General features: G+C 49.1%; 1 protein-coding gene across 5 annotated transcripts in view; it reads left to right on the top strand.

Annotated features, from left to right (window-relative positions):
• The window catches only part of LOC143371078 (serine protease inhibitor dipetalogastin), a 46,302-nt gene that overhangs the window by 17,324 nt on the left and 10,564 nt on the right, over positions 1-18,414 (top strand). Inside the window, exon 1 of one of the 5 annotated variants that reach the window (XM_076815935.1) lies at positions 274-455. The exons of 2 other annotated variants lie outside the window; for them this stretch is intronic. In XM_076815935.1, coding sequence (XP_076672050.1) covers positions 389-455 — 67 coding nt within the window. In that variant the 5' untranslated portion in view covers positions 274-388. Of the gene's footprint in view, positions 1-273; positions 558-7,216; positions 8,337-18,414 lie in introns of those variants that run through there. 2 more of the 5 variants (XM_076815937.1, XM_076815936.1) reach the window with 2 other exon arrangements.

Raw genomic sequence — 18,414 nt, 5'->3', positions numbered from 1 at the left:
GGCTTACCACATTTTCATAAGGCTGATCGTCGGCACGCGACCACGATCCACGTATAACGCGTGTGGCTGCGCAGGGTTTTATAGAGAGTAAGAACGTGCGTAGTCGCGACAGAACGAGGATAACTGTAGATGGAGTGACAGGTGGAGAGCACTATACGACCGCCCTAGGGAATTTCTGCGCCGGCTAGCCGACTGATGGCCGGCCTGAAAACAATTTCAAACCAATAGTTAACGTTAGTCGGTACTAAACGCGGGTCCTCGGTGTTTGTTGAGTTCGTTGCTGCAATGCTGCGCGCATTTCCTTTGTTTTCGATAGATCTTCTGAAGTGCCTTTGTATGACAGCTAGACCAGATTGTAGTTTAATGTTTCTTAGGCGGTTGCGCGTAGATGTCTAGTTTATCTCTCGTTGGAAATCATGATGCGCGTCAGTTGTCTATTAGGACGCAACTAATCCGTACGTAAGCTGTTTAGATATTTAAAATGGTGGATGTGAAATTGTGCTGTCGTTCGAGGGATGAGAGGCAGTCTGACTACGGCTAACTTAACGACAAACAAGGTATTTGTATACACTGTACAGCTACACCTAGTTTCTACGAAATATTTCTGGTTCATGTTCGACGAATGCTGTGTGCACTTTGAGAAATTTGGAAAATTATGGTTATTTAGTTAAAACTAAGGAAGCGTATAAGTTCTTCTGAGATGTTTAAAATTTGTAATTTTGTAGCTTAAAGTTATTTTAATGTCGTTGCATCATGATTTTAGTATTGTGAGGAGAAAAAAATTCCATACGTTCCAGGAGCTAGCTGAAATATTCCAAGCTCCACTTATCCTTCTGTCTTAACTCGGATTACGGGTGTAGGAATAATCGAACAGCACTTGATAATTTCACATAAGTATTTTAATTTCATATAGAAAATAAAAACATTTCAAGTTACATTTATTTATACCAGGGACACTAACTGTTATAACCTAAATTTTAAATGTTATGGCATAAGAATTAATATTTTTGTTTAAATGATTTTGGTTATGCATAACCATTATCGTTGACGAAAATTTTTTGTATTCAATATAATTGCGGGAATTTTTTTTTGGTTACGGTATAACCAATATATATTCCGTAATTTTTTATGGTAAAACTTCAAAAAAGTAAAAAATTACGCCAAATATATATACTTTTTTGACAAAATGGCGGCCGTTTCCCGCAAAACCTCGCTTTTTTCGATGTCCAAATGGTTGGTTTTTCGTTAATTAAAAATTGAGTTTTGGTTAAAATAAAAAATCCTTCGTCCGTCTACTAGTCTTTGGTATATAAAAGAAGCCGGCAAAAGTTTCGGCCAATCGATACAGCGGTTTCCGAAATATCTTGCTCACCGATATAAACACAGCTTCCGCGGGAATGGCTGTTATTCGATCATTTTTTATGTTTTTCCATAACAAAAGTACTGAGAGTTGCTGCATATATTTACTTTAAAAATAAGCGAATAGTTGTAAACAAATTTACCGTAGATATTTCCCAAAAAAATTCCCGAAAACCGCGTTCTTTTTCAAAAGCTGTCTGCATAATCCGTTAATAAGTTTATTAAACTTTCCATGTGCGAGTGTTTGTTGCAAAATCGTCTCGTTCTAACCATTATCTCAAGAAACACATCTAATCGTCTACTCATTTGCATTCAGATCCATGGAAAATTTATTAAAGTTCTTTTGTGCGAGCAGGTAAGTAATCAGGGTCGCGATGGACGTTTTGCTAATCCATTCCGTATTCGTGCATCGATCGCTGCGAACTTGTTCAACAAGTACATTCCCCTGTGCCATCGTCTGCATAATCGTTTTTTTACAGGGAAAAGTATTGGCCCCACACTTTGCGTTTGATAGGGTATTAAATTCTACCCTCGGTCTGAAATTAATTAAAGGCGGCGTTAAACCGAAGACCCAAGTGGATTATCCACTTGTCGGGCGGGGATTTGAATTACCGTAGTGACTTATTGCTGGAAACATGTAGAGCAAAGTGTCCCGGTTACTTATTAAGCGATTCATCAAAATCCTGGTAGATAACAAACGATACGGCCTCGCAGTGGGGGATGCAATTACGTAACTCGATTTCACGGTTACGATTAACATATTTCTAGCGTGTCTACTCGCTTCGGGCTTTGATAAGCGTACAACTCTGTCACAGTAGATACATAATCGCAGATGTTTCAGCCACTTAATCAGCATATCCGATTACGGCTGGCGTAAACACATCCATTTTAGATACCGCCGAGATAGCTAATTGCAGGTGCACATACCGATTTTTTTATCTCCACCAGCAGCGCGTGTACACGCGTATCTTCAGCGTGGAAACATACAGGCGTACCTGTAGGATACTCGCGTCTTCGCCGTGAAATTCTTCCATCTCCAAGGTACTTATATCTGCACTCGCGCAGCGGGTGAACCAATAATTGCTCGAATGAAACAGGTGCGAAGGGAACCGATGTGACAGAAATGGAGCGTGATTTCTTTGCCCAAGATCCCATGCGCTACGCATTCCTCTGCCAGTAGAAAGATACACGCACACGCATCAACTCTGTGCCGGCCGCTTGCGACTCGACAGGCCGGTTTTACGTCGGAGGTGTCAATCGCATTATGTCTGTACGGTGGTGGTCCGCTCGGCTACCGCGGGCAAATCAAATCAACAGGTTCCTGAGCAAAGTACCTGCACGCAACAGGAAAGCTCGCGCCTACGAACCGACGATCGAAATGAGACACATGTATCAGCGCACGACGCCCTGCAAAGTGTTTCCCATGTACGTTTCGGAGTAGGGGATCGATGGGCACATTTTAAAGCTCATAGCCACCGAGGAGTAGGTAACCAACAATAAGGTCGGGGCCAGATACAGTCGCATCGGAAAGTAAGTTGACACTCTTTAAAATCGCATAACTTTTTTAAAATTGATCCAAACGACTTGAGTTTTTTTTAGAAGCTAGCGGAATTAGTTTTCTAGGTGACGCGTTTCGTCGTTTTGAAAAAAATTGCAACTGGTCGGAATAGCGATGAAAATAGTGAACTTCGTTTTTTTTCATATTTTTTTCTGAGCCTCTAATGAAAATTCAAAAAACCCGTTTGTAGATGGAAATAAGTTGTATACATACTGAAAAATTCATCTAAATCGGTTAACGTTGCTCCGAGCTATAAACGTTTAAAGTTCGCTGAATAAGGTCGAAAATTGCGAAATTCCCGAAATCAGCGATTTTCGCCCTTATTCTGCGATCTTTAAGCATTTACATCGTTACCCCACCATACCTTAATAAGACCTTAATAAGAGCGCTGGAAACGAGGAAAGCAGAACCCTTGTCTGCCAGTTGGATATTCATTATTCACCAAATGATGCAGTGAGACGTCTCGTTGGTAACGTTTTTAAACAAACTCGAAATACGAAAATGTGCTATTTTCACTCTCCTCTAATTTAATTAAAATCCTTGGCACTTGAGCGAATCGTTGACTCGACTGCAGCCGACGGTTTCAGTCACACCAAGTCACGTGCATTTCCACACAGACACTTTTCCTTCGGTTCCAATACTACTCGGAGGAATAGTTCATCAACTGCCCGTGGCTCGTGATCAGAGGACACTAGAATCAGTCTGGAATTTCTAGATCGATAAGGCAGTCAAAGTTGGGCTGCGCTAGTCCGTAAGATGTTAGGTCTACCCTGTACCTCGTGTGCGATGCTGGCTCGTTGCTAGCGCGTTGCATTCGCCCTGTCGCGGTGGCGTACTTTACGAGTTGCCCTGTATGGTCACGAACACGGGACACTGTAGTAGCACAACCGCGGTGCCTCGCTTTGACAACGGGGAAATGTTTATTTAATACATGGAAATTCTTGCCGATTCTCGGCTCGCGAGTCCTTTCCTTTTTTCCACCGTGCTCACCTCTCGTCGCTCGTACATACATCCTCTCGATCGCGTGAACGTTTTTCCTCCCTCGAGCAGAGTAAAATAGGCACACGCAGGTATATCCCCCGCCACGGTGGTCGTACTCTACTATTGTCATTGCTGGTCGCGAGGATCATAATAGCCTATCCCATTTACTTTTATGACGTCCGCTTAGGGAGGTTCGTTAATCGAAATAAACTCCAACCAGCTCTGCCCAGGTGATCGAACTCGGTCCACATCGATTACCGATCGCGTGAAATACGAGCGACTCGAGGGGAAGTGGGCATGCGGCAGCCTCGGTATCCATCGAAGCTTACTGCTTTCTGTTTATAAAGCAGAGAGAACGGCGCAAGGATGGTTAATATTCTTGCATCGATCGGCCGGATCTTTGTGTTCGTGGACGTTTAACGGTGCTAGAATCGTAAACCGCGAATAGCGAATAGTGTAATGATATCGTAGCACGTGTACCGTACTCGGTCGCGTGACTTCGCTCTAAAGGCTGTAAAGTCGCGATCCAAGTAATGCCCGATGCGGGGGGATATCGCGATACGAGCAAGAAGAAGAAGAACGTACGTTAATGCACTTAGATATGTATACGTAGCCGACGTTTCCGATCGGTTATCGCGGTCGCGTGTAAATCTCATCGATACGTTAAAGCAATCTGATTTATCTTACAACTGTCGGGCGAACGGGCCGGATGCCACATGGAACGATCCATAGCGCGAGGTGCTTCGATTATCGTAGAGCGTGCCGTTGTGATTTGACGCGGATAATGAATCCGAAGCACGGCAAGGATATTAATTAATCGGTATAACGGTGTCTCAGGCTGGCCAGGATAATGTTACCATAATTTACGATACCGTGGCCAAAGCGATCCGCAGGTGCTCGATCACGCGCCGGATCAAATAAAGTGGATCACCTTCGCGGGCCCAGACCTTACCTCCGCCCGGTCGTTCAGTGGCGTGAAATTATCTTGTTGTCGGATTGGTAGATCGAGGCTGAACCGTAATGGGGCTCTTTGATCTTTCGAGGTTTATCGAACCGTGTCGAAAGGAAACACTCTGGAAAATGTACGCGTTTAAGCCCTAACGACAACAGCAACACGTGATCGTTTTGTGGGAGCGCGGAACAACGCGAGCGCCGCGCTGCAGACTAATAGCTTAATCCCCTCCCCCGCGCGAACGAAAGCGTTTCCCTCGGATGGCCACGCGGCTCCGTCTTGAGTAGACCTGAAAACTACGGCGCGACGGAAAGGGGGTCGATCGCGATTCATTGCAAAATTGGATCGCGAACAAAGGGCGAGACGAGTCGCGCGAGAAAGCTGCGAGGTCGGGCGGCGTTTATAGAACATATAATGGGCCCCATTCAAATTCAATTCCTCCGGAGGGGTAACTCTTGCGAGCCGGAGTCGCCTGTGCTTCCGATGCGTCGCGCGGATCAACGCAAGGCGAGCATTTATTATCCATCGTTCCAGCGTCCCACGGCCCCTTTAATTTCCATAAATCACTCGCGGTGAAGTCACGCGATTCAAGGTCGATTCGAGACGTTGGGTCGGTTCACCCGGTTCGTGGTTGATTCTGGGGTATTCACCGCGGATCGAAGGACCTCGGCAGTGGCATTGCTCGGGCAAGCGAACCGTGCAGAATCGGAGTTTCGTAATGACGCGGAGACGACACGGCAACGAGGTCGTTGCTTGGCCATTTGGCCGTTTTTCAGGCCGCCGCGAAGCACATGCAGAGACATGCGAATCGCTACACGTAGACGGTCACCTGGCCCGCTCGATCGTCCCGGCGCGGCGGGGCAGATTGCGAATACCTGATTCACCCGATCGAAGGTGACACTTGACGCAAGGACGCGTTCCACATCGGTCAATCGGGGAGGAATTATACTATGACCTGTCTATAAGATCAACACTGTCTTCCTCGCGGGCAATTGGTGCTAGAACACTTTAGCAGACGTGGACAGTTAGAGCTGTCCTAAGCAAAGTAACCATGCTAGAGGCGCAAGTGGGTTAATGGGGTAAAGTCCACGCGACAGAAGTCTGATACATAAGTAGACAGCTGATGTTGATGTAGGATGCCCTCTGGCCTGTGACGGCTGCAGGTTGCAGCAACATCCACGGATAATAGGGTGGCTCTTATTTACTCTTGGTCAAATTTTTTTCTCAAGATTTTCTTCGTGCCACCCTCCAGAATAGTTCCAAATAATTAAAAAAGATTCGTGTAAAGTTTCAGCTCGATTGGATAACGGGAAAGGGTGCCCCTGGGGCCTTTAAACATTTAAATCATTATTTAACAGTCCTCGAAAATAAAAATTCCCTTTTTTTTGTTCGCCTTTATAAATAAAAAGCGTTCTAGAAGCATTTAAACTTTAAAAATTTGAGGAAAAAAAAGTTTATTCTTTTTTAGTTTTTCGGACTTTTTACGAAAACCGTTTGTCGCGCAAGAAAAAGTAATACAACATAAAAGATGCTCCTTATCCGGATCTACAACTTTTGTTTGACATATTTTTTTATTTCATCAATAACTTGGAGGATATTATATAAAATCGACTTTGCGAGCTGTTAAATAATGATTTAAATGTTTAAGGGCCAGGGGCACTCTTTCCCGTTATCCGATCGAGCTGAAACTTTACACGGATTTTTTTTTAAATATTTCGAACTATTCTGGAGGGTGCCACGAAGAAAATTGAAAAGTCGAAAATAAAGAGCCACCCTAACGGACACGTTAACTGCACCTGCACCGCTGCAACCTGAGCGAGCGGCTACGCATTCGGTCTGGCTTCCCCTCGGGGGCCGATGCCACACTTTCGTGTGTACCAACCGGCGTACATGCTGTGGTTTTTAGTCCCCGTTCGGGCGTAGCGGCCAAAACTGGAGCACCTAGCGCGATTTCCACGAATCTAGGAAAATCTTCACACGTAGATCGCAAATTCTCTAAACACGCGTCACGGTATCTCGCGGTCGTTTCGATCGCGTCGGGCCCAGTTACGCGTGCCGACAAGGCGAATCCACGATCGCGGTAGTTTCACGGCGTCGCCCCTCGGGGAGGCGCTTTCGATTCGAAATCACGCGTCGCAGCAGCAACGCGAACGCCCATGAGAAAGTCCAAGCTCGCGCAAATTAGTCGCGTTCTCCGTGTGCCCCGTCTCGCGTGCCGCCCGGGAAATCTGCGCTTAATTAGTCACTGCATAGCCACGGGTACGCGACGGGGAACGCAGCCCGCGGACCGTTCTACCCGCGGCGATCGCGACTCGGCCTGCACGTGAAACTAGCGGTTAGAATGTAAGTAGGAAAGGAGACTAATGTCGCCGCCTGTAACAAGAAAATTCCCCGCGGTGGTTCGATTAGAAAGTGCACCCGCTGAAATGCAAATCGACGACCACCGATCGCCGTGGGGACTAGCGTCTGCATCGGGGCAGCCGGGAATATTCTCTGCCCACTATTAATCGACTAACTTTCTCAATCAGGTTCCCCGTCCGATTGATTTACTCACGTTTCCTTCGCCACGGTCTCGCATCCTCCGCGGCTTGTTTTCTGAAAAGGAAAACCGTGCTTCCTATTGCCGCGCGAATTCCATACCGGTTTCGGACCTTGTGAAACCGAGAACCGAGAACTGAGAATACCATGGAGATTCTTAGGGAGGGCTCGGTGTTTAGGATTTGGTCCGTTGGTAGCGGTAGGACGATTGGCAATCCTCCCTTGACGATCGGGAATCGAGATGGGGATCGGGAGACGAGACCACAGAGGCTATAGAGGTGGTTTCCGTGAAGGTGAGGAAGAAGAGGAAGACTAAGAGGTTGGATGGTGGAGGAGGAAGAGGTGGCCTAGAAACGATGGTTCTCCGATCTCCGATCAGTTCGTCGATCTTCAGTTTCAGGCTTCCTCCCCTCGTGATCCTCCTCGTCCGTCCAGCCCACCCCTCCATAGCCCGCTCCCCCGTCCCCTCTGCCCGTGGGTCCATCGTTTGACTGGCCGTCGCGGACGATGATGGTAATGGTAAATGGCCCATGGAGAGGCTCTCCAGTCCGCGCCTACAGTGGAAACGGGAGCACGCCACGTGAAAGTAGGAAGGGGAGGCTATAGCCAGACCGACGTCGCTTCGTGCGCCTCAGTCGTTCGTGGACCTCGAAGGACGATAGAGGTCGAAGAGGGCACACTTCCTCCTCTCCTTCCTCTCACGGCGCCACCACCGTCTCTTTTTCCCGCTGCCATTGCCATTATCCTCCTGAACCGGTGGCGCACGGACCAGCAGCCCGACGAAGTAACATAACTCGTTGCACTTGAGAAAGTTGCCTCGCGAAAGCCTCGTCGCCTGGTTCCAAGGATCGTGATCGTCACACGAACGGATCGTCGCCGACAGCCAACGAAGGATGCACCGTCACGTCTCCCTCGTCGTCGGGATCCTCCTGCTGTGTTGCCTCCAAGGTCGGTATCGCAATTAAGTTATGCCCCGGGTGAAAGTCGCAACAGGTCGCAACCTCCTTTGCGTTCCGAGCCTCCCGCCTTTTCTGCCCTTCGCCACCCTACCGCGAACGCTCCTGCCCGGACCCGCGACACTTTACGGGGAATCTCGTTGCCAGTCGCTCGGGTCGCTCGACGGCCACGGTGGTCACGGTGCTCCGTTCCGGGAGGACTCATCGGTAATTCGTTCCCGTCTGCCGCGAGTAATTTCAACGGTTTCACGGCCGACTAATTGAGAAACAAACCAACTCGCCACGCCACGCACAGTCCATTCGTTACAGTCCGTGTTACTCTCAGTTGCTCGACCGAGAGTAAACTCGTAGCGTATCACATTCACGTGTATTACTACGGCAACGTAGCACCACTAACAAGGCAACATCCCGAACCCGGAAACTCTAAATGTTCTGAAACTTCCTGAATATGTAGGGAATTTCCTCCTGATTACAACGGAATTTTTGTTTGCTGCCCAAATTCACTCTAAGAGGGTGTAATTTACCCCTGGAAACCCGGTTATTTTCCGATTTTCTGTTACAACTCGTGAATTGTAAAATATTTTTTTTAGTAAATGATAGATCTAGTTAAAAGAAATAACTTTTGTCTCGAAACTTTTTTTCTATCTCTTACATTTCGCGAGTTACAACACAAAATCGGAAAATAGCCGAATTTTCGGGGGTTAATTTCAGCCTCTTCGAGTGAATTCGGGCAGCAAACAAAAATTGCGTTGTAATCAGGAGGAAATCCCCTACATATTCGCAAAGTTTCAGAATTTTCTGAATTTTCTGAATCGTCCCTTGTAAGTAGTAAAGAAGTAGCCTAGGCTGGAAAGCTCATCCGTAGCGATATCCTACTCTCTTGAACCGCGATGGCAAGCCGGCGAATCCATGGCGAATTGATTCTCCCAAAGTGGGTCATTTAACGAGGAGCAAGAGTTCAAAGGGGCAATGGCATCGCGAGCAAACAGAGAGACGCGAGCCTGTTTTTTTTTTTTTCGTCGGCGAAAACAAGTCCTTCCGGAGGGATGCTGCAGTTCCTGCATCTGCGTCCAGCCTCCTCTCCCTTTTTCTCTGTTTCTCGGCAAATGGCTTTGGTCAGGGCACCCATTGAATTCTCGGTAGGGAGTTGGTATCTCTGCGTGGCCAAGTGCGATGCTCTTTCAACCGGCCGGGTGGGACGGCGAGAGGGAGAAGGAAGGAAAAAAAAAACGGGACCAATGGTTTTTCGTTTTAATCTCCTACACGCTGGCAACGGCTCGTGCAGGAGGCCGACTCACGGGGGCGAGTTTCCTTCCTCTTCCTTTCTGGCTCCATGTATAACGTACATAGTCCTCTCTACAGTCCTCCCGGAGCGGTACAGTGGCGTCGCCCGAGTGCTGCTTTCGTTGCTTTATATTTCCATTGATCCGCGAGACGTCGTACGCAACCAGCCAATTATTCCACTCGACTTTTAATTGACTTACGCGAACGTTTCCTCTCGAGGACTCTGCGCGCACTCGCCGCCGCGCAGGCAACGGTCGAACCTTAGTGCTCGAATTTTTCAATCCCCAATCCCGTCAGCTCCGCGGATGACGGAGCTCGGCTTTCCTTTTCACCGTTATGATTACGCCAGTTTTATTATTCGTATGTGACGCGACGGTTACGTCGCGGCGAGTACGCAAGGGGTGACCAGGCACGTATAACTCGCAGAACGACGAGCTCGCCGCGCTGACGCGCCTAATTAAGTATGCTAATCGTCTAAAACCCGCTCGTACTCAGCGACTCTGGAAATTCACGGGGCTGGAGGAAAGAGTGGCGTGGTTTTGTTGCTAGGAATTCTAAATCCACGCTGACGTTTCAGATAGCGCGATCCAGCTGACTCCTAATCTCGCCACTTGCAATAATACGGAATACTCGCGGTTCTTATCGCGCGATTCCGAGAGCTCTTCAATAAATTTAAGCCGCCTCTTAGCGATACCAAGCGTTCCTATAAAGCGCAGATCGAACGATTACTTGGAACGCCTGAGCGCTCCCGTGGAACTTCTTTCCGCGACACTGCGATACTTACAAAAATTTCCCTCTCGCGTAATAGTTGTTTTACGCGTCTGTACGCAAAGAGGGCATTTCATTGAATAATGGCGTGCAGCGAAGCCGTTGCGTGCGCGCAAGTACGCGTAATGGTCTGAGTGACACGAGAACGAAGCAAATTTATGCATCCCTTCTCGAGGAAAGAAAAAGCGCTCCTCATATTCAGCTCCCCTCGAAGGAGTACGACTTTCGTATCGCCTTCAGCACTCCATTTCAATCGCGTTTCATTTCTTCTCCGATTCAACCGCAGGGGAAAGAGTTGCGCCCGCTGCTGAACGCGTCGGAAGCAAACAGCCTCTGATCGAATGTCCCGGTAAACGGCGAAGGTCGAGGAGGAGGCGAGCCTAAAACGTTATTTCTCGCGTCGATATCGCGGAGAGTCCTTTGAAGTCGCAATAAACGTCGGTGCCCCCCTATTGAAAATCGTGGCACGTTCATCCGATTCCTCCGTATTGAAAACGGTCTCAAAGCGACCGGGAGAGTCGCGGAGGCGCTTCAATAAAAGATGATCTTCTAAAAGCGTTACGGTCTCGGTTCACTGACTTTTCAATGTGTTCGAATCCTCGTGACCCCGTTCCGTGTTAGCCGTGCCTCCTCCCCGGCACCGGGGGAGACCGACCAGTCGCAGATTCGATTGACACTGTAGCGCGCTCTCGCGAACGAACTTCGTTTCGGCCAATGTGGGTGGGCGAGGAAAATAGGGGAGAAACAAGGGAGGACGATGGATATGCTCACTGGCTTGCGTTCCCCGACTCCGCCGTCTGGTCGACTATGAAACGTATTTTCGCGGTCGGACGGGCTCGCCTAGCGGACTGGAAAAAGGGGCAGAGGCCTCTCCACTCAGCCAGCCGATCTTATGTTTATTAAAACGCGCTTTTAACAACCACCTGATGAATCTGCTGGGGGGCGGACGAACGTCGCGCCAACGATAGATCCTACGGTCGAACAGTCGGCCATCGTTCTCATTCATTAGCGCGGACGGTCGCTCGTGGACGTTGACTCGTTAATTAATTCGTCGCACGGCTGGTCGCCGTGGCCTCGGCTATTACGTCGGTGGTTTTTCAGAAAAGTGGAAAACGTTTGCACGCGTGCCAATTAGCGCGCGAGCCTCTCGTAATTACACGTATAACGGACAATCGCTCAGACATCCTGTTCACTGGTTACCGAAGGAGACTGAATTACCCTGGCGGGCATCGGAGTCGTGCCGATTAAATGGAAACGGAGAGGCGCGCTGTGGGAAAAACGGATCCGTCGCGGCGGGGCCCCGAAAAGTCGTTGGAACGACCACGCCTCCGTGGCCCGTACAGAAAGCCGTGTTCTTGTATCTGGTATCTCCTGCAGGCTTGGGACCGTAACACCTTTCTTCGGGGATCGGGCAGCCGTTGGTTACCGTTATTCGAAAATGCTTAGAAAATATTTGTACGGCCTGGTTCTGTGACACCGAAACGTGGCGAGCTTGCTTTTCACGTGGCCGTATCTTTTTTTTCGTCCGTCCCCCTTTCTTTTCCACGGCGTCGAACGATTCCTAAACGTTTTCGTCTGGCTACCGTTGGAAGCCGACGAAGAGCCGCGGATTATTTCCTTCGCGCAAGAGCTTCTGGCTGTGAACCGTTTCGCGAAAGTCGAACGGAACCAGCAGCGAGTGGACCGTCGAGGAAGATGCGCGAGTACGATCTTATGCTAATTGTATAAGTGGAAAGGCGTCCGCGTGCTCGGTTATGCATACATACCGTCGCGTTCGCTGGAGGAGCACACGCACGGCAACTGCTGTGGAAACAGTTTCCTCGCGCGTGTGTCGGCTGGTGTTTGCACCGCGGCCAGCTCCTAGGGAACGCTGGGGGACGTAAATTATTCATTAAACGTTCCTCGTTCGCATTAGCGCGGTCTTTTTCGCCGGCGGTGTCGTACACGGCGGACCGAATCGACAGCTTTGGATTTCGTTCAGGATGCTCCTCGATACGGCGCGGCGGCGCGTTTATTAAAACACTTTCACGGCCGCGGCTTTCGCTGGGAATTAGATTATACCGCCTATCTCTTTCATCAGCAATTTTTCACGTCGGGCACGTACGCGCCTCCTCGCTCTTACAATGAGGCCTCGCGCCGCGTTTAATGGAACGGATCGGGGAATCTAGTACATCCAGCAGAAGCGTTCGGATCGGATTGATAGCAGCCGAGTCACGCCCCCTCCTCGATCCCTCTGCCCAGGGGCCGTTCGTTTCCCATCGTCATCTCGTCCGTCCTGACGTTTATTAGAAATCTTCCTCTTACTCCTTTGCCACCCACCATCGCCGGGCCATCACCCAGCGTTAATTGAATAAGAGCAACTCGCGATCCGCGTCTCGCCGGTACCCCCTCGATAATAATCGAACCGGGAAGAGGAGCTCGGTCGCGAGCTTCCCTGGGAAAGATGGACCTCGGGAGCATGAATTACCATTACCGCGAGCGACGCGATATACGTACGTGCATAGTTCCGCGGTCGAAACGGTACTCCCCGGGGTTGGATTTCAGTTATAAATTCCGCGCGATTGTGGTCGGCCGGCACCCCGTTCACATTTCATAATTCAAGATCCTCTTCCTCCCGTGGCCGTTATTAACGAGTCTGCCCTTTCAGCCGCCCGCCAGCTTCGCTAACCACCCGTGACCGGAATTATTTATCGCGTCCCCGAGAAGTGTTTGATCGCGAGCAGCCGGGAATTGACGAAGGTGGGGGAGGGTTGAAGACTTGGCAGTCACTTGACAGCTGATTAATTTATTCCGCGGCAACATTGCCGCCCTACTTTCTTTCCTCCGCCGCGCGTTTGGCGCGAAAATGGTAACGCCCGTCGCGTTCCTGCGATCCGTGTTGCCCCGCTCCAGGGGCAGCGCGTCGGAGCAAGGAGCAGCCGTGATAGTAACGTCGGCCGATATCTACGCGGGATATTATTAGTACCAACATTTACGCATGCTATTAATACGCCAACCTGCTCGACTCGTTTCTCAGTCTCCTCCAGCTGGTCGGCTATTATTTACAAGTCGAAAGCTGGCATCGAGTATCGATGTGTCCGATAAGCATCGCCGAACGATCCACGTCTGTCCGGTGGCACCGGCTACTTTATTATACAACGCGCATTGACCGACAGCCCCGCGATTCTGTCCAGCTTCGATTAATGACTCGGGACCCCGTCGCGCGTATTTCGCGGTTAAACGCGATCGTTCGCATTGACAAATGTCCGGTGCCACCGGCGGACGCTGACGTCGCGTCGGCTTGGAAAAATTGGATAACGTGAAACGGTATAGATCGCTTAGCCACGGACGACTGTCCGCTGTTTCGTGCCATCGGCTCGTTAATCACCCTCGCGGATCCGCTCTGATGGATCACCGTTCGTTCCCGAGTCGATAGGTTCCCCCCCCGAAAAATCAGAAGTCACCGTTTTAATCGACCGGCCTATCCCCCTGTCGCTTTTGCTGCTCGTTCTTCTGCGCCCGATTAGGCTGTCGGGAGACGCTGGGTCGCCCGGGCACAGTGATCGATCAAGGAACGGGGGCTCGCGAGTCAACCTTCAAGAGCTCTGGACCGCGACCAGATCCCTGGTTCCGCGGAACCGTGTTCCGTTCGATCGATAAACCAGTCTCGGCTGTCCTTTCGGGAACGGCACCGTTACCGTTCCCCGGCTCATCCGCCGATGGTTGACTTACTTCGCTGACCTGAAGACCCAGTGAACGTGTTCCCGCGAATGTCAAACGGGTATCGCCCTTCCCCCTGTCGCCTGCCCCGTTAACTGCTCCAGAGCCACCCGGCAGGCGTCCTCGCTAGACCTCGTTGAGCTCCGAATTCGTCTTTGGTGTCCACGGTTCCGATGGTACGGAGCTTGCTCAGTTCCCAAGCAACTCGAAGAGCAGAAGGTACATCGCGCCATGCGTCCAAGCGGCGGCAGGCTCGTAATGCTATGCGCATAAAAGATTCCGCGTATTCCCGCGGGAAAGTATTTACGCCCGCGCGGTAAGCACATGCTCGTCACGTATCTTCGATGTCAGCCGACTTCGACGGAATCGTTGAGGCGCCAAGGTCTCCGCAGCTGTCGAATACTTCTGTCAGCGCCTCGGAGCACATTCTGGCCTGTTTTCCCCCCGTGGACGATTAGGAAACGGTCATTTACCGAGGCGGGAAACAGGAGGATGCCGTAACGATAATGAATGCCGAGATAGAGGAGATCCCAAGCTTAACTTCCTCATTCCGACCCACCTTCGCGGTTCTTTACACCCGCGTGCGTGTTCATCACACGGTCGTAAAACGCAGGATTTAAGATTTCGCTCCTCCCCCTTGCCGAGCATCCAGGCCTTTTCGATTCACTTAAGGGGAGAAGAAACTGATTTTTATTTTGCATAAATCAATGGTTGAACGTCGCGATAATATGTTCCCAAAGCCGCAAAACGAAATTCGAAATATTAAAGCGGATATAGTCGGTTTTGCTACGGAGCACCAGGTTACCAGAAAACTTGAAATGTGTTTTTCTCGAAACGACAGTTTTACAATTTGCCGGCAATGTTACTCCCAAAATATTCAACCAATCGACAGGACCTTGTGCACGGATATTTGTGAATATGTTCTTCACAGAGCTTAGCTATTGGTATAATGATATTGTTTAAATAAATAACTTTTTTTACACATTTAAGGCAAAAATTCGTTGGAAAAAGGGAACTTTTTTTTCAAGAGGCCGTCGTTTGTTCAGTTTTGCATCTTTTAAGTTATGAATTTATACGATTTGTGCTTGCACTTATAAACTAAACAAAAATTGTTCGATTTTTAGTTTCACATGAATACAGTAGACTGGGTATTAGTGTGTGTGAATTTTATGGGTAAATTTAAAATTTTTTAAAAATTTAGAATGACTAGTGAGTTTTTAATCCTGACTCTGAAACTCTCTTCAGAAATTGATTTGAGTGAGGTTTAGCTACTTCAAATCACAGTTGAAAAAAAGTGAAATTTAAATAAGATTTAACTACAACCTACATATTCATGTACTGCTTAAAGTGGGTCTTGCTTACATAAAAGCATGAAAATGAAAATAAAAATATGGGGAAATTAGTGTTTATTACATTTACATGAAAATATATGGAAATGTGTATTTATTACAAAATGAAAATATATGTAACTTTAGCACAGGTCTAGCCATATGTCATTTATGTAGTAAATTTAATGCATTTAACAAAGTCCACCAAAGAAGCGACATCTTATTTGCTTCTGTTGCGATTCATAAGCTGAACTATTAAATTTTTTTTAAAAACTTTTATAATTTTCGTATTTTTCTATAATTTCAAATGAAATTCCAACTAGATAAATAATGTATTACACAAAATTTAAAGGTAGTGGTTAATTTTAAACCTGAAATCGTACCGTTTTCTCACTAGTCGTTTTTAAAATTAAAACATTCAAAAAATTGACACACCCTACTGCGCATAAGCCCGTATAACTCTGTTATTTCCCGCTCTTTTTTAATACAATTTTTTTGTTATCTACCTTAATCTGATAATACAATAAGCTGAAAGTTTCAGAAAGATCGATCAACTACTTTCATTAAAAAAAAAATCCCGAATAATGCCTCGATTTTCAGCTAGTTACACCAGACTCCCCCCTTAACGTCCTCGTGGAAACGGCGCGGCGCCAACGATCGCTGCTGGACGTGCCCCGTCCGTGCTTTCACCGTCCACGAACACCAGTAGCCAGAACGAAAAAAAGAGTGCACCGCGGAGAAGTGATTAGCGTCAACGGGACGTATTTATTTTGCACATTACCCGAGCCCATCTAATCTCAGCTGTCGGTTTCACGCTCCACTTTTCCGGCTTCCACGTACCCGATGATTTCTCTGGATTATTAGCGAAGAGGCAAGAAAACAAGCAGCGCCGGTGTGACGCGTCCTCTCATCTGCCCGGCGTGAAATCACGCAAACGTGAAAGCCGCCGCGATGGGGCATAGATAGACGAATAGAAAACGACCATCTTCTCATCTCTCGATCACGTTGCCATCGGTGGTTCGCCGAAAGTCCGCGGCGTTTTCCGCGATCGAGGGCCGTGAAACCCCTGGCCTAGACTTTAAGTAGGTATGGAGGTAAGGTCGAGGTCACTGTCGTGCTCCCTACTCTCCCGAGCGAACCGCAGAGGCGTTGCTGGAAATTAATAGCCTCGGTCCGCGGCCGGGAAGCTTTCGCTTCGCCCGGTCGTATCAATGAATGATCGGGATCGTTACCGATCGTCAAGTCGGCCGATAAATTCCCCCAGCTTCGGCCAGCTGCGCGGTTACCGCTCGAGGGACCCTCTCGAACCGGTCGCGTTAAATCATACACGTCCCGCGGACCTTAGCTGTCGTAAACCGCGCGCAGAGTTATACTTTTGCCGCGATCCGCGGTTCGACGGTCGTAATTCTGAGAGTAAGTAGGATCGAGGTCGCTTTCGACGCGCGTCCAACACGGCCGGGCAGTCATTAACGCGTTGAACGAAGGATGATTGGACCTCTCGGGGCTGTCAATGACGGGGCTACTAATTAAGGGTCGAGGCCGTTCTCCGGAGCGTTTGTAACGCAACGAGACTCCTGGTTGGCAGGCCGATTCGCTTGCTCTTGTTTGCACGCTGTCGATCAGCTCCCTAATAGACTGCTAGCTACGATCCTGGCAAATTGGCGGGAGATATTGTATTAATCTTCGATTGCTGAGGTAACGAGTACATAAGGGGGATTTTTCCATTTTAAATTTACTCGCGTCCCGCAGGCAGGCCGTTCTTCCATCATCCTCTGAGATATTAATACTCAATTATCGTCTCTCGTTCAGTTTACGCGGCCAGAGGTTCCCACAATATTTCCTCCCGCCCGTAATGTCTGGAGGGCCCGTTCTGGACTTGTAAAAGTGAAATTTCTCGTTTAAAAGCACGTACTTGAATAATCGCGTCGATCATTCTGGCAGCGGCCGTAACAGGATTATTAAGATCGATCCAGTTGATACCTCAAGTCGAGAATAGAAGGCGATTCTGGCGCAAAAAGTTCAACGATCGACGACGCGCGCCTAGCCCGGAGGAACGTCGACCTTCGCCGATAATTACCTTTTCTCTTGGCGCGCGGCGATGCGTTTCTTCTTAATCGCTCAATATTCCGTCCCTCTTACCTCGTTTTACTCTAATTACCTTTAATACGCAATTTCCTTGAACGGTACGTGCCCGCGCGGGTACCGTACGCTTCTCACGACGTCCTCGGCCTCGTCCTCGACGCCGTCCTCTCCCTTTCCCTCCCCGCCGCTTCAATGAAAACTCCGACAGAGATCGGCGCGAAGGGAGTCTCGAATTACATGTCCGCAGGTTTATGCACCGCGGTGCACGGACACGGGGACGCGCACCCATCGTTATAGGATTCCACGGAGCTTTTACTACCGCTACGCGGACGTCTATCGCGGGATGGTGTGCGCGGTTCGACGTCGTAACTCATCCTGCGGGATGGCCGCGGCGCGGCGAGCCAAGTTACATCCACGATCCTCGGTTCGATCGGTCGAATTGTTGGGATCGCGCGCGGATGCCTGCTCGTCGCCGCGGAATTACCATTCCGCGGAGAGTTCGCGGCGAGAAAGGTTCGACGAATCCGTAAAGAGAGTCGGCCCGAAATTCCTGATCCGCGCGCTGGGTAACGTTACTACGCCGTTCTTACTCCCGTTATACAAATCCCAAGCGAAAAACGTCAACCGCGGCGGTCCCCGGCTCGCGCACAGTTACACCGTGAAATTCCATTCGTTCGACTGTTCGGCAGGATACGGCCGCGCGTTACGAATCCGCGTGTGGTTCCGTGCCTTTTATGCAAACACCTGATTTGCACTAGCGGTCCAGTCACGGTGCTGGCGACGGACAGAGCCGAATATTATTCATCCACGCTCCAGAGCGTCGAATAACATTTTAAATAGAGACTTTAGAGGATCCGCGGCCGAGGCGCGCGGTGATCGTACCGTAACCGAGGCGTTAATGTAGTTCCC

Source organism: Andrena cerasifolii, chromosome 7 (genome assembly GCF_050908995.1).
Source record: "Andrena cerasifolii isolate SP2316 chromosome 7, iyAndCera1_principal, whole genome shotgun sequence".
Classification (NCBI taxonomy): domain Eukaryota; kingdom Metazoa; phylum Arthropoda; class Insecta; order Hymenoptera; family Andrenidae; genus Andrena; species Andrena cerasifolii.
The sequence above is the reverse complement of the archived record's forward strand: the minus strand, read 5'-3'. Positions and strand labels throughout refer to the sequence as shown.